This window comes from Galeopterus variegatus, unplaced genomic scaffold (assembly GCF_000696425.1).
Source record: "Galeopterus variegatus unplaced genomic scaffold, G_variegatus-3.0.2 Scaffold4911, whole genome shotgun sequence".
Classification (NCBI taxonomy): Eukaryota; Metazoa; Chordata; class Mammalia; order Dermoptera; family Cynocephalidae; genus Galeopterus; species Galeopterus variegatus.
In genome coordinates, this window is record NW_007731022.1 from 136764 (window position 1) to 152257 (window position 15494).

Below are 15494 nucleotides of genomic sequence, written 5' to 3' on the forward strand. Positions count from 1 at the left end.
TGTTAATTGGTAAGAGAGAGTACAGATGAAAGTGAGGTGGAGAAATTGGGTTCTACGTTTTAAAAAACGTAGAAGGATGTTTATTACACCACTTAAAGAGGTGCAGCGGTCGCGGTGGGCAGGGCTGTGTGCTTTTCCTGGCGGGACCCCCGTCCCTGGCAGCCTGGAACCTTCTGGATTGGGTGTGTGGTCGAGTTGTTTTTCGAAAGGGCCTTTGATGGACAGAAGGGAGCTGGGAACACCTTGGTGGGAGGGGCAGGATCCTGTAGCCCTTGTGAGGAGAGGGAGCGTGAGTGTCCTCCCTGGGGGTGTGCGGAGGAACCAGGACATTCCCTACTGTCTGGGACACTCTTGCCGCAGCCCCACCTCCACGGGGACAGGCTCTGCTCACTGCCGCCCTTCCCTGGCTGAGCTCGGGGTGTGGGCGTGGGAGCCTCTGTCTCTGATGGGTCAGGGAGTGGGTGAGCTGAGTGTGTGGGAACCTGACACTTATGTTTACTTTCCGGAAAGGCATCTAGTGGCCATGTGTGAGGGTGGGGTGAGGCCTGGGCGTAGGGTGGGGGGTAGGGTAGGGACAGTTGAGGTGGGCTGGGTTCTGTCCCTAATTCTGGCTGGGGGATGGGAGGTGGAGGGGCCAGGCTGGGGTGAGAGCCCACCCTGGGGGTGCAGACACTGGTTGGCTTACACCCTCTGAACTTCAGTCTTCTGGACCCAAATGGTGGCAGCCCCAGCCCCAGGGCTGGGGGAAGTGGGCTGCAGGGTTGGGGAGAGGGGCTGCTCCTCAGGGTGGTTCTGAGGCCAGGAGCAGCCCGGGGTATCTGGGCAGCTCCCTGCCTCCTGCCTCTGGGGTGGGCACTTTTGTTGTCATGCCCACACCCACCAGGGACTTTCTCCTTCAGGTGTGTCTGCCCAGTCCTTCCTCCACTGCTTCACGCTGGCCAGTGCTGCCTTCAACCTGCAGGTAGCCACCCCAGGGGTAAGTCCAGCCACCCCCACCCCACACACACTGGAAGCTCAGGGTCCCCACTTCTCTAGGGGCAAGGCAGATGGCTTGGGGTGGGGGTCTGTAGCCAAGCCCCAGTAGATTCCTTAAGTCCTGGGCTCTGACCCCACTCTTCCCGTGGGTCTGCGAGCAGCAGATGAGGCTAGGCCCAGCGTGAGGACGTGCACGGATGTTTCCACTGGAGGAATTCTCGACCCTCTGGCATGGGGCCCAGGGGTGTCAGATGTAGATAGGTCACAGCAAGGATGCCTTTTGTGTGTGTCCCTTTGCACATTTCCAGGTCACCTCCAAGGTGGGTGGGATAGTTGCTGCCACTTTATAGGCAGGAGATTGAGGACTAGGAGGGAGTGGGGGTGTGGTGGAGCCTGCGGCTAGACCTCAGGGTGTGCTGATGTGGATGTGGGATGGCGCTGGGCTCACACAGGGGTCTGGCCCACTGGTTCCTCCTCAACTGTGGTCCTTTGTGCCTGGCCCTGCCTGGTGGCTGCTGGGACAGGCTCGTCTTTATGGCACAGTGGCCGCGGGAGGCCTCTGCCCGGGGATGCTGTGGGGGTGTCTGGGCTGTCAGTGCCTTTGTGCCCCAAGGGGCTGTCATGGGGTTACAGCCCTCAGTGTTTCCAGTCTCCTGTGAGCCTTCAGCAGGGACATCCTGTCGCTGACACTCGGCCTTCGGGCTCTGCTCCTCCAGGGGAAGGCTATGGACTTCGTGGACGTGACCGAGAGCAGTGTGCGCTGGGTGCAGGACTTCCGCCTCAAGGCCTACGCCAGCCCCGCCAAGCTTGAGTCCATCGATGGTGGGCTGGGACCGCTCCCCACCTGAGGACATACCCTTCCGCTGGGACAGGGCGCTTGAGACCTTGGGGGCTCAGGGGTTTCACATGGGTTTTGGGGTTTCAGTGTGCTCCCTAGTTCTGCTCTGAAGCCACCCTGAGGCTTGCTGCAAAGCTGTGAACATTCAAGGCTGCCCCTCATCCCACATCCTGGGCTCCTGAGTTCCCAAGCTCTTCTGAGGAAGAGAGGTGGTGGGCCTGGAGACTGGGGAGTCAGGCTGGCCCATAGGAATCCTGCGGGGCCCTCGGGAGTGCAAACCATGTAGAAGTGCCAGGTGATACCACCTGGCAAGAGCAGAGAGAAGACCAGCTGGTCCCTGTGGAGGATCAGCCCTGGCTGTGCCTTTGGGCCTGGTTCCGCAGGGGCCATTGCTCTGTGATTGAAGCATGGTCTGTGGTCTTCATGCAGGTGCCCGGTACCACGCCCTCCTGATCCCCAGCTGCCCTGGGGCCCTGGCCGACCTGGCCAGCAGCGGGTCGCTGGCCCGTATCCTGCAGCACTTCCACTCCGAGAGTAGTAGGTGACCCCTGGGACTCAGGGGCCGGGGTGGACATGCACATTCACAAGAAGTGCGTCTCCAGCGGAGGAGAGGAGGGAAGATGCTTGGGGAGGGGTGGGGTTGTGGACCTCTGCCCAGGCCACCACAGTGGCTGTGTGGGGAGGACCGAGGGCAGTAAATGTTGGGTCATTTCACAAGCCAGACAGAGCAGGTGTAGAGAGCCTCAAAGATTCTGACCACTCTGCCGTCCACACGCACCAGGGAGGGACCACCCCTTTCTGCTCATCTGGTCACCGCCCTGATGATCTCTATGGTGGCTCTCGAGGGAGCTGGTGGCTGTGCCTTCATGGCCCCGCCATGGCAGGGAGGCATGGCGCTGGCTTGGTGCCTGGTGGGCAAGTGTGGAGCTTGAGACCGCAGGGGCTGGGAGGAAGGCTCCCCTGGCCAGGGCAGGGCTGTGATGCACATGGGCGGGGCTCACACAGGGCACAGTGTTCTTAGTCAGGGGAGTGGGGTCTTCCGCCCCAGCTGGGCCTGGACAGGCAGCAATTGTCCTTGGCCACCCTAGCTGTGGGGACAGTGCCAGGCAGCCATTGGGGAGGAGCCAGGCCACCGAGGGCCGTTGCCATGGCTCTGCTGTGCAGCTGGAGCCGGTGTCAAGGGGAGCGGTGGCTGTGTCATGTCCTGGGGTTTGGTGAACAGACCTGGAGCAGCTTTGGGACTCTCTTTGCTGTGCATGTTTCTCAGGCACCAAAACCTGAGGGGATTTGGGCCCTAAGCCAGAGCCTAGTTTGGAAGCAACACCTCAGGGTTTGTCCCAAGAGAGGAGGGTGGCTTGCAGGGCGCTCCATGGGTGGTCCAGAGCCTCAGGCCCACCTTGCGGTGCTGCTTTCAGAGCCCATCTGTGCTGTGGGCCATGGCGTTGCTGCCCTGTGCTGTGCCACCAGCGAGGACAGGTCCTGGGTGTTCCGTGGATACAGTCTGACTGGGGTGAGTACCTCGCAGGCAGAGGCCAGGGTCCTGGGTCAGGTACCACCTGGAGCAGATTCCCTTGGCACTGGGCCGTTGGCACCATGTCCCTGCTGTCCCCATATCTCCAGGGCTACTTTGTTCTCTTGAATTGAGAGCATGTATCTCGTGACTCGGGGCACCTGGGACCAGAGCTGTCTGTCATGCATAGGCCTATGAAAGCCGTGGTGGAGGCATGGACAGGCTGGGGGCCCTTTTTTTTTTCTTTTGGTGGCTTATCAGTACAGGGGATTTGGGCCCTAAGCCAGAGCCTACTCTTGAAGCACCAGTTCAAGATGCGTCCTGAGGGAAGAGGGTGGCCTGCAGTAATAGGAATTGGGGACCTTCTGGGACAGGCCTGTGGTCCCCGTAGGTGGAGGTGACTATTGTTGCCCAGACAGGCATTATGGAGGGCTCTGTCCCCCGAGGCTGGCAGTCCTCTGTGCCGCCTGCTCTGCCCCTTGACAGCCTGAGACGAGGATGGGGACTCCACAGCCTTCGCATGTGCCAAGTGGTGCTAAGAGCCTGGTGAAGCATTTCCTTGGGGACATTGGCCCCTACAGATGTGAGGCCTGAGGGCAGCGAAGTGTGGACTGTGTGGGAACAGCAGGTGCAGAGGCTGAGGTGGGGATGGCCGAGAGCCTGCTGCCCTGGGGACGCTGGCTTTCACAGCAGGGAAGTGGGAGGCTGGTAGGTGAGGCTCCCACTCTGATTTGACCTGCCTGGCCCCTGGGGCCAGCCTCTGGGACAGGGCGGGAGCTGGGCAGGGTGGGCGGGCTTGGCTCAGGGGTTCCTTCCGCAGCCCTCTGTGTACGAGCTCGTCAGGGCACCCGGCTTCTCTCGCCTACCACTCATCGTGGAGGACTTCGTGAAGGACTCAGGCGCCTGCTTCAGCGGTGAGCCTGGGAGGTGCCCCCCACTCACAGGAGACAGGGTGAGGGCTGCCTGCTGCAGCCTGGGGGGTAGTCAGCCAGGCCAGCCTCCTGGGTGTGTCCTTCGGCCCCCATGGCCAGTGGCTCAGACCCAGGCAGGCTGACCTACCTGCTGACCGCAAGAGCCCACCTAGAGCTCAGGACCCCTCTCCGTGGGTGGGCTGGGACTTGGGGCACTGCCTGAAGCCTGTGCCCTCATGGCTCCTCAGCCAGTGAGCCTGACGCTGTGCACGTTGTGCTGGACCGCCACCTGGTCACGGGCCAGAACGCCAACTCCACTGTCGCCGCTGTGCAGAACCTGCTTTTCCTCTGCGGCAGCCGGTGAGGACTCTGGGGTAGGGGCTGCGGGTGGTTCCTGCCTCATGACCTGCCCTTGTGCTGGTGCCCAAGCCTTGACCAAGTGACCGTCCATAGGAAATGAGCCTGCTGGGTGGACACAGCTGCCTCGAGACAGCCCAGGCATCCCCAGAGGCAGCTGGACTGCAGCCTCCTTCCTCCTGACGAGAGCCCCTTGATGACAACCCGGCCTGGCCCCAAGGGGTTGTTGGAGGCTCCAGGAATCAGCCCTAAGGGTGTCAGCTCTCATGGAGGGGCCAAGCCCCGTGATTCCCAGCATCTCCTCTGGTGGGAATGGAGACCAAGCCCCTGGGTGCTGAGGGCACCACGCCGGCTGCTGGGTGGTCCTCTGGAATTCCGAATTGAGTGTTACAGAGAGAACTGGTTGGAGTGCTGAGCACATTCACAGGTCCTGCTGTGGCCTGCCCTCTGCCTGCCCATCCCGTTAGCCTTGGTCGGGTGCAAGGACCAGCTGGCTGGAGCTTGTGCATGACTTCTTGCCTGGCCAGAAGTGACTGGAATATTCTGGTAACCACAGCCCCCAGCCCATAAGCTGGCTGGTACTGGCTGCACTTTCCTGCTGAAAAAATCTGCCCTAATTTAACTCTTGCCTGCTGCGTGGTTTCAGAACCTCATGGAGGCCCCATATAAGCACTGGGGGTGGTACTGGGGGCACCTTGGGGTGGACACAGTGATGTTACCCCATCCCATCTAAGTACTGGGAGAAATACGTTTAGTGGGGAATGTCACGTGCACTGCCATGAGATTCTTAACCACAAGAGACTACTGCTCCTGGGCTGCAGCAGCCGCTGCTGTGAAGAGCAGACACAGCTGCTGGCCCGTAGGAGGTGCTGGCACAGGTGGCAGTGAGTCCTTGCCTCTCAGGCCTTGGACAGGACTTTGCTGGGGCCCGAGGTGGCTGTTGGGCCAGTTGGCACCTGCCCTGGGCTGCAGCCCTCTGGTGAGCTGCCCGTTGGCCCCAGAGTATGGCCTCCCGGGAGGCTCAGGCTCGCTTGTCCCCTATCCCCTAGTTTGAATCTCCCTTTCTCCTACCCTCCTCCCCATCTCGGCTTGACTGACAACCACAGCCATTCCCTGACACCAGCATGGCTCCCGGTGCCAGTGGGCCCCTTCGTGATCATAAAACTGTTCAGTGAGGAAAATTCAGAACCAAGTGGAAGAAAGAAACAAGGCAGCCCCATCCCAGCCTGAAGGCCATGTCCTTCCAGCCTCGCGTGTCTGCAGACCAGCTCAGGAAGGAGCTTGCTCAGCACTGCCGTGGGGCCTTAGTCTGTCCCAGTCTTCCCTTATCACGGTGCGCTGTGGACGTCTCTGGATGGAAACTTAGGTTTTAAAAAATAAAGATCATGCCTTAATGTCTTAGTCTGTCAGGCTGATACAACAAAATACCATAAACTAGGTGGCTTGTAAACAACGGAAATTTATTTCTCATGGTCCTGGAGCCTGGAAGTCCAAGATCAAGGCACCAGTAGATTTGGTGTCAGGAGAGGGCCGCTTCTTGGTGCATGGGAGGCTGTCTTCTCACCATGTCCTCATGTGGCGGAAGGGGTGAAGGGGGTCTGTCTTGGGGCCTCTCCATAAGGACTAATCCCCTTTGTGGTGGCTCCACCCTCATGACCTACTTACCTCCCAAAGGTCCTGCCTCCTAATTCCATCACTTGGGGGTCAGGTTTCAGCATAAAAGGATTTGGGGGACACACTCAGACCTCAGCAGGGGAGATCATGAAGGACTCACAAAGCAGTTGTGAGCACCTCCGAGGGGCCGGGTCTGTGCTTGAGTGCAGAGCTCCAGGCCAAAGCGCCTGTGGCTTTGAGGTGGTGAGGTGGGCTCTGACGAGGGGCCTGCCCCCCAGGCGGAGGAAGAGGAGAGCAGGGGGACAGAGACCCCCAAAAGGCAGCAGCAGGGTGGGCAAGGATTTCCCCACATGCCCACGTGTTTTAAAACAGACTCCTCATCTACTCGAGAGAAATGGAAACAGCCTCATAGAAATGCTACATGACGTCCACAGCAGAATTATTCACGGTAGTGAATGGTGAATTGTAGTTTCTGTGCAGTGGAATGTTATTACCAGTAGTTTTAGTATTGATACCAGCAGTGGAGTGTCCTTTAATAATGGGTAATGCTGATGTCCACAGAGTGGAGTATTATTTGGCCATAGAAGGAATGAGGTTCTGATAGACTGTACAACATGAGTGGGTCTTCAAAACATCACCTGAGAGAAGCCCCTCACACAGGTCTCAGTATGAGGGTCTCAGGCAGTGGCCTGGTGGTTGTCTGCAGGTGGGGGTAGGGGCAGACGGGCATGCACAACTGACACGTACCAAGGTTGTTGATTCTTACCACAAGTGGGTAGGCTTTGTGAGTTATAGCCACAAAGTGCTCTGGCACCCAGAGCTGGCCTCCATCTCTGCAGACGCTGGTGCTGTCGAGGTTGGGAGCCAGAGACCCTTGACGTCCCCTTAGGACACGGCCCGCTGAGCAGCTCAGGGTGAGAGGTCTGGGCTCCTGTGAGAAGACTTGGCTCACCCCTGCTGAGGGTGAGGGGGCCCAGCAGAGGCAGGGTGTGTGCAGAAGGCTCTGCCCACTATGCTCTGGGGTACCCCAGCCTCAAAAAGCGTTACCCAGCAGGCCTTGGTGTGATCTGGGCCTGAGAGTGGTGGGGATCCCTGTACAGGCCTTGGCCAAGAGGCAGTGGCAGGTTAGCTAGACTGAGCCGGCGGGGCAGGAGGTGCCATCCCCGCCTGCTGCTCTGCCCCAAGGCTGCCCCACTCAGCACCCTGCACGGGGGACCAGGGCAGGCAGATGCCTGGGTCTGAGGTGGAACAGCTCTTGGTGGGTTTGGGGAGAAGCTGGAGCTACCTCCTGTGAGCCAGAACTGCTCCTGCACTTGGGGAGGGGGCTGGGACACCACTCCAGACCCTCCCAGGTACTCCAGACCCAGCAAATGGGGGACTCAAGGTGGATGTGAGGCTGAGGGGCACCCAGGGAGTACAGGAGGGAGGGAGTACCCTGGACGGGTGTGTGTGTGTGTGTGTGTGTGTGTGCCTGCTGGCCTCTAGGGGGCCTGGGGCACTCCCTGTCCACACCTGGGAGGCTGGGCAGATGAGGGACCTGGAGCCCCCATGCCCCAGGAAGTCTGACCTTGACTGTGTGCCCCTCCCTCACCTGCCCTGTAGTGTCTCTAGAACAGAGGCCACCCCGTGGACCTTCCACCACCACCTCCAGCAAGCCCTTCCCAGTTCAGCCCGTGGCACACAGAGTTCTGGGGCAATAAAAGTGTCTTTGCAAAGTGGGCCACGCCTCACCCTCTGGGTTTCAGACTGGCATCTGTGTGTGCTGTGCTGTTCCCACAAGGGGGCGCCACTACCCTGCACAGGAACCTGGGTCCTGTGGAAGGCACTGCCTGGGGCCGCTTGTCTCTCCACAGGCATCGCACCTGCCCACCCTCTGCCCCCAACTCCACCAGTGCACCCCACAAGCCTGGGTGTGTCAGGGATGCCAGCCACAGAGCAAATGCCCAGCAGGTCCCCACCTTCAAAGCCAAAGGCCTCCTGGCCTGGGTTCCCAGGTTGCAGCCCAGTGGTGGGGCGGGCAGTATGCATGCTAAGACAAAGCCTGTAACTGCCTGGTCACCCTGACAGGGCCCTCATGGGGCTCTTGACCCCCATTTCCCAGTCCCAATCCAGGTCACAGCCAACAGCTGGGGCAGCTGATGCTGAGGGGATGGAGACAGCAAAATGACACGGAGCACAAGAAAAGTGACTGCTTTAATGCATTAGGCAAAATTTTACATAAAATTAGGAATCCATGATCTGTCCCCTGCTCCAATGGGTAAAAACAATGCAAGACTCATCACAAGCTGTGTGCAATCAGGCCCCAACGTGAAGACAGCACGGGTGTGCTCCAGCCTCAGGTACTGCGCTACTTCCCGTTCTCTGCACTGAACATGCGCTCCTGGAAACAAGCATGGGATGAGAGCCACATGGTCGGCCCTGCATGCAGAGGCCTGGGACAGGCCTCAGGGGACTGCACCACAAGTGGTCATCACACAGGCCAGAGAGGAGCCAGGACCCACTGAGTCCCAGGAACACCACTGGGCTCCAAGTGCCCTGTCCCAGGCAGGCCCCTTGCTGGGCAGCACGGAAATGAGGCCTGTGGCTGCCCATGCAGAACACTCACCGTCAGCATCCGCTCCAGCTTCACGGCGTCGGCAGCAAACTTCCGGATCCCATCGGAGAGCTTCTCCACAGCCATCTGGTCCTCGTTGTGCAGCCAGCGGAAGGCCTTCTCATCCAGGTGGGTCTTCTCCAGGTCACTGGCCTGGGCTGAGGGAGACGTGCACCACTGCCGGCCACGCCCACCCCAGCCCCCCAGGCTCAGAGCTGTCCCTGGGCCTTTGTGCCTGGCATCTCCCACCAGGGCCAGCCTTTAGCCCCACAAGACTCATGTTGGAGGTGGGACTTGGGCCTGGAGCAACATAGCCAATGATCTGAGCAAGATGCATTAGGAAAACCAAGCCCTCTGCCCAGCCTCCCCTGTCTCCTGAGCAAGCTCGCCCCATGGATGGGAGGGTCCTCAGTATCACCCCAGGGGGCAGAGTGGCAGGGCTATGCCAGCCTCACCTACACAGTGACCACAGCCAGGCACCAGGCCTTACCCGCTGTAGCTGAGAGCACAGGTGCCAGCTTGGCGTTGTCCTTGAGCAGCTCCCCCAGGAGCTTGGGCGAGATGGTGAGGAAGTCGCAGCCCGCCAGTGCCTTGATCTGGCCTGTGTTGCGGAAGGAGGCACCCATGACAATGGTCTTATAGCCAAACTTCTTGTAGTAGTTGTAGATTTTGGTGACGCTCTTCACCCCTGGAAGGAAAGCAAGCCGTGTCCAAGATGGTGCAGGCAGAGCTGCCCACCATGCCCACTTTCCCAGTGCCCCCCACTGCAAGACCCTAAGCTGCCATCCCAGCCTGACCCTACACCGACCCCGCACTAACCCCATACCTCCAGCTCAGCTCTGATGCCAGCAGATTCCACTTGTGGAAGTGGCATGCCCCATCAGAGGCTCTTCCTGCCTCTGAGCTGCACCCCTTACCCCGTTACCTCACAGGGCAGCTCACCAGGGTCCTCCAGGGGCTCGTATGACTTCCTGCCTGTGTTTGCCACGTGCCAATCAAGGATACGCCCCACGAAGGGGGAGATGAGTGTCACGCCCGCCTCGGCGCAGGCCACGGCCTGGGCGAAGGAGAAGAGCAGCGTCATGTTGCAGTGGATGCCATGCCGCTCCTCGAGCTCCCTGCAGGGACAGGCACGTGAGCACAGCCAGGGGCACCCACCCTGGGCCAAAGGCTGCTCCGACACTTGCTCTATTAACCCACAGAGGTGCTCATGATTTCTTAACTGAAATGGCAGGAACAGGGTCATCCTGTTGTTAAGAACAAATCTGGAACTCTCAGCAGGGCTTTATCTGGGTAGTGGGCTGCAAGTGAGTGGAATTTTATCACACCCACATCACACATCAGGGACAAAGGCAAGAGCCGTCCTGAGTGCCACACGCCTGGGACTGCCCAGAAGCGCCTGGTCCCTCACCTCACCACAGAACTCTCCGGGCTGGGCTCCCAGACTGAAATCATGGAGTCATCTGACCACAGTCCCATCCCTATCCCGTGCTACCCTAGCCATTCCTGGGGCACTGGCAGCAAGCCCATGGTGCACTGGCCTCTCCTGAAAGGAGCCCCTTGGCCACACTGGGCTCCCTGCCTGATGCCCAGCCCAGTCCACTGTGGACGTCCTAGGGTTGATCCCCACGGACAGAGCAGTGCCCACACTCTGCCATGTGGCCAGAGCATGGGCTGCCACAGCCAAACCTCTCCTCAGGCCCCTCCAGCCACAAGTTTCCTCCCCAGGGGCCAGCTTCAGAGGTGCCTCTGCCACGGGGCCACACAGGTATTCAAGTGCAGCTGCAGAGCTGACACCACACTAGGGGACCGTGGATAGCACTGCTGAGGTGGAAAACAGTCTGCAGCACCCCCACTGGCCAAGCACCGTGCTACTGCGTCACACAGCAACTCATTCCTAGGCACACGCCCGCAAGAAACTTGGGGCCGGCCCGGTGGCGCACTGCTACAGTGCGCCGCTTGGGAGCACGGTGGCGCTCCCGCCGAGGGTTCGGATCCCACATGCAGACCGGTTCCCGCTCACTGGCTGAGCGAGGGGTGGGCGCAGCACTGAGGGTTGCGATCCCGTTGCCGGTCCCGGTCCGGTACGGGCGCGACACTGAGGGTTGCGATCCGTTGCCGGTCACGAAAAAAGACAAAAAGGAAAAAAAAAAAAAAAAGAAACTAAAACATACAGCCATAAGAAAGAATGCAGCATCGACATGTGCAACCTCATGGGTGAACCTTGAACACATGAAGCTCAGTGAAAGAAGCCAGACACAAAAAGCCACATACTATAATTCCCTTTACGTGAGGTGTCCAGGATAGGCTCATCCAGAGAGTCAGCAGATCAGTGGCTGCAGGCAGGGTGTGGCAGTAGGACATGCTAACACACGCTAACACACACACACACAGACACACACAGACACAGAAACAAAACACCTCAGTGACGCAAGTTACTCAAGCGTAGGTAGCGCTGGCCACTTCTGGGTGAGAACATCAGAGGAATTTTACTTTGTTTTTTATATTTTCTATTTCTTCTGTCTCAGCATGTATTTTATATAACAATAGTTTCCTTTTAAAAAACCATGTAAATTTAGGCCAGCACTGATCAGGACAGAGGACTGAAAGACAAGACCTGCAGGTGTTAACTGGAGGCTTTCCTTTCTGCTGCATGGGCTAGGATGGCACTTCCTGGGAAAGCCTCTGTATCCAAAGGCCAGCAAGCAGAGGCAGGCCCTGGAGCAGAGGACAGACCTGGTAGCGGCCGAGCTGTAGGTTGCTACCCCCCCGCCCGGCCTTCCCCAGGACAAGAGGGTCAAACTCATCTGATGCCTTGCGGACCCTGCTCCCAGAACAAGGCAGAATCTCTGACAGCTCCCTCCTCGTGGGGGACACTTACTTTCCAGCCTGGATTCCTTCCCAGGTTGATGATAGCTTTATAAGAATTCTGTCCTTGCTGATTCCAGCTTCCTTGTACAGCTCAATGAGGCGCCTGGCTCGTGCCACCATTGCATCCTTATCAAAGGAGAGCCTATGAAAGCAAGGGAGCACATTCCCCTCAGCGCCACCCCTCACGTCAGCAGGACACCCGCCAAGGAAGAGCATGTTGGTAGTGGGGTGCCTGGCTGAGTCAGGTTGAGCACCGTAAGCAAGGACCCCAATCTCCCCCCGCCACCGTGCCCTAGCTTGAGGTGTGCAGACGATGACTCGGGAGCAATTCAGAACCCAACCTCACAACCACAGTTCCTTAGTAGGATCCACAGGCTGGGATTTTTATACAAAAACACAAGCTGGAGATCAGCAGCTAAACAGGGAGCTCCAAGTCATCGGTACCGACTGTGGGAGAGTTCAGAGAGGAAGGAACCTCATCCCAGGCACTCTTGACACCCCCACGGAAACCAGGGACGGGACACCTGCTCATGCCGCCTCTCTGCTGTGGGAGGAAGCATCCCTACCTCGCATCCACCTCCGTGGACACACGGCCAGGAATCTTCTTCAGTATTTCTGCTCCGAACAGCACAAAAAGTTTGTCAATAGCATTTTTAATCTGGTCCTCTTGTGACCTGAAATTCAAAGGAAGAAAACCTAGGTTAGAAGTTTGTGAGGATTATTTTTTTCTATTTTGGCAGCTGATGGGTACAGGGATCGAACCCTGGGTGTTGGTGTTATCAGCACCAGCTCTAACCAGCGGAGCTGACCAACCAGCCCCTCACGAGGTTTAAGTGCAGTGCACAACATTCTTTTTTTTTTTTTAAACTTATTTGTCAGTTTTATTTTTATTATTTACATATTTATTTTTATTGGAACATAGTTGGTTGTACATATCTATGGAGTACAGCCGTGAATACCAATGCCTGTGTGCATTATGTGATGCTCAAATCTGGATAATTGGTATATTCAACATTACACAATCTCATCAATTTTTGTGGCCCTTTATCCTCCCTTATCCCTCTTCCTCTCCCACTAAGTGCACAAGAGCCTATAAAAGAAATTACTCCTTTGCTAAATTTCCTCTCCCCATGTTTTTTTCTTTGAAAACATTTCATTGTGTTGAAATACATGTAACATATAAGCTTTGCATCTTAACCATTTTTCTAGGTGTAGTGGCATTTAAGTTCATTCAGCTTAGTGGCATTAAGTACACACACGATGCTGTGCAACCATCCACTTCCAGAACTCTTTTTGTCATCCCAAACTAGATGCCTCTATCTTTTGGCCCTTGCAAAAAATTATCTTTCAATCTCTTTGAAGTTGCCTGGGCAGGTCACAGGTGAAGTGCATGATGCTGTTCCAAAATGAACCACTATCCAAAGGCCCTCGCTAGTCCACTGCAGCCAAAGCTCGCGGGTATAACTCATGGTTGGCCAGATGCAGGAGTAGGTCCCCTCTGGTGTCACCCACCCAGCAAAGGCACCACCATCACCCAATTCCAGGAGCGCTGAGGCCTCGCCAATGACACAGGGGGGTGCACCACCACCATGACAGGAGGAAAAGGGAAGCTAGCTAAAATGGGGGAGGGTGAGCACAGGGCACAGCAGGAGCCAGATACAGAGTCCAGAGTGCCTATCACCATAGTCACAGACCTGGCCAAAGTAGGCAACAGGAAGGGGCACGCTCCACATGGGCCCACACTGCCTGCTGCCTCCTCAGCTGTGCACTGTCACCCTGAAGAGAATTTAAAATGACAGCTAGGAAATGCACATCCAAGGACATGAAGAGTAGGTGTGTTGCCTGGGTGAGGGAGCGGGAACCTGCTGCAGAAGGTGCCAGAATCCAGGGACAGCTGCATCACTGCATAAATCTACCAAAACCCACTGGACTGAGCACTGAGATGGCGAATTTTACTCCAATAAAGCCATTAAAAAATAGTGAAATGACAGAAGGCAGACCAATGGTTGCCAGAGCTGGGGAGACTGATTACAAAAGGGGAAGAGGAACTTGTGGGGTGCTGAAAGTGTTCTGCGTCTTGACTGGGGGGGTGTTTATAAGGATGTACACACTGACAAGATTCTCTGAGCTACACATACAATGGGTGCAGTGTACTCCGTGCAAGCACCACTTTCTTAAACAAAAAGGACAGCTTTCCTTCCTTGAGTCAAGATATTTGAGAACTAAATTTCACTTAGGGAGGGAAACAAGGCAAGCAGATGAGCACAGGAGCCTGGTTGGGACCCCCAAGCTGCGGGCACTCACCCATCCAGCTTCCTGCCGTAGGCGATGGCCTCTTCCACCAGCTCCTGGTAGGCGGGCATCTGTGCCGCGGCCAGGATCAGAGATGGGTTGGTGGTGGCATCCTGGGGCTTGTACTCATCGATGGCTGGGGAAGTAATTTTTGAAAGCAGGAAGTAAGTGCGGCGCTTGCCTCCACCAGACATCCATGGGTCCCTGTAAGCCCCAAGGACATCAGCAGAGCTGACAGTGTTTCCAAAGTAGGGTGCAGCCACACCCCCTCACACCTCCATGGCAGAAGGTTGGCCAAGAGGAGGCCATTTGCACAATGACAAAACACCAACCAAGGCTACATGCCTAAAGATCACATATGGCCCTGCAAGAGCTGAATGACAGAGAACACAGGCTTCCTGCAGCCAAACCGCCACAAGAGGCGCTGGTTCCAAGTCAGTGACAGTGACTGCTTGCTGCTGCTTTAAACTGCTGTCTCTTTTAACTTCTCCAGTAGCCGACCCAGGAATTCCAAGAAGCCAGCGGGGCTGAACCTGCGTCTCACTGACCAGGCTGTCCACATGGAAGGGGGATGTGAAGGGCTGGTGAACAGCCACAACATTCATCAAACTGCCCATCGCTTCAGATCAGTGGTTCAGTAAGTTATTTGGCAAATTAGTATTTTCAAATGTATTTTGATGACAGAACTATAGAGATAGAGAACACATCAGGGGTTGCCAGGGCATGGCTGCCCTCAGGAGCACAGGGGGCTGTGACAGGGACCGCTCTGCATCCTGACTGTTGTGGTGGTTACACGATCTACACGTTATGAAACTGCCACATAGACCCTCCACCCCAATGCCGTCTGGAAAGCGGGGAGCCCCGAGCCAGGTCTGCAGTCTGCAACAGTACAAGTGCCCACTTCCTGGTTTGGACACCATGCCACGGTCACATAAGATGTCACCACTGGGGGACGCTGGGTGAAGGGTTCATGGGACTGTATGGGCTAATTTTGTAACTTCTGTGAGTCCATAATTATTTCAAAATAACAAGTTAAGAAAAAGTGCTCTGGCATGGTGCTGGTATGGGAGGGCCAGAGTCCACTGAAAACAGCGCATCTCATTGTATAATATTACCCCTTGATAAAGCTGGCTTTCAGCAAACTGCTTCCACCACAATTAAAAACAAAACCAAGACCCATCAAGTTCAACAGATGGGTGTCAGGCTCCAGGGACCCTAAAACTGAACATGAAATGGACGGGGGGTATTGTTCTGGGAAGAGCATCCACAGCTTCGATTACATTTTCAAAAAGGCCTGCGACTCCTGCCCCCCACGGAGTTAAGAACTTTCACTTCACAGGGCCCACTCGGCTCACTTGGGAGAGCGTGGTGCTGACAACACCAAGTCAAGGGTTAAGATCCCCTTACCGGTCATCTTTTAAAAAATATAAAAGAACTTTCACTTCACAAAATATAGATCATAGGGCCGGCCCGGTAGCGCACTGGATAGTGCGCCGCTTGGGAAGCGCGGCGGCGCTCCCGCCCGAGGGTTCG

The 15494-nt window shown here is 56.9% G+C and overlaps 2 protein-coding genes across 2 annotated transcripts in view; one reads left to right on the forward strand and one right to left on the reverse strand.

The window, feature by feature from the left end:
* The first annotated feature begins 901 nt into the window (after positions 1–901).
* PDDC1 (Parkinson disease 7 domain containing 1) lies at positions 902–4598 on the forward strand. The gene is made up of 6 exons (XM_008588592.1): positions 902–976; positions 1692–1797; positions 2243–2350; positions 3229–3323; positions 4144–4237; positions 4483–4598. Exons 2-6 carry the CDS (start codon positions 1701–1703, stop codon positions 4596–4598), a joined length of 510 nt encoding a protein of 169 aa, XP_008586814.1. The 5' UTR covers positions 902–976; positions 1692–1700.
* A 3781-nt stretch (positions 4599–8379) lies between these two features.
* TALDO1 (transaldolase 1) overlaps positions 8380–15494 on the reverse strand; it is a 10119-nt gene continuing 3004 nt past the window's right edge. The window contains exons 2-8 of the mRNA XM_008588593.1: positions 13974–14097; positions 12236–12343; positions 11680–11811; positions 9741–9916; positions 9289–9486; positions 8811–8956; positions 8380–8585 (exon numbers count right to left, since the gene is read on the reverse strand). Of these exons, the coding sequence (XP_008586815.1) occupies positions 8553–8585; positions 8811–8956; positions 9289–9486; positions 9741–9916; positions 11680–11811; positions 12236–12343; positions 13974–14097 (917 nt within the window). The 3' untranslated portion in view covers positions 8380–8552. The remainder of the gene's footprint in view (positions 8586–8810; positions 8957–9288; positions 9487–9740; positions 9917–11679; positions 11812–12235; positions 12344–13973; positions 14098–15494) is intronic.

What these genes read in the sequence shown, in the direction of transcription:
- PDDC1 (XM_008588592.1), top strand. Translation starts at nt 1,701, where the DNA reads ATGGACTTCGTGGACGTGACCGAGAGCAGTGTGCGCTGGGTGCAGGAC. An exon ending in CAAGCTTGAGTCCATCGATG is followed by an intron (nt 1,798 to 2,242) that starts GTGGGCTGGGAC and finishes GTCTTCATGCAG; the next exon opens with GTGCCCGGTACCACGCCCTC. An exon ending in CTCAGGCGCCTGCTTCAGCG is followed by an intron (nt 4,238 to 4,482) that starts GTGAGCCTGGGA and finishes ATGGCTCCTCAG; the next exon opens with CCAGTGAGCCTGACGCTGTG.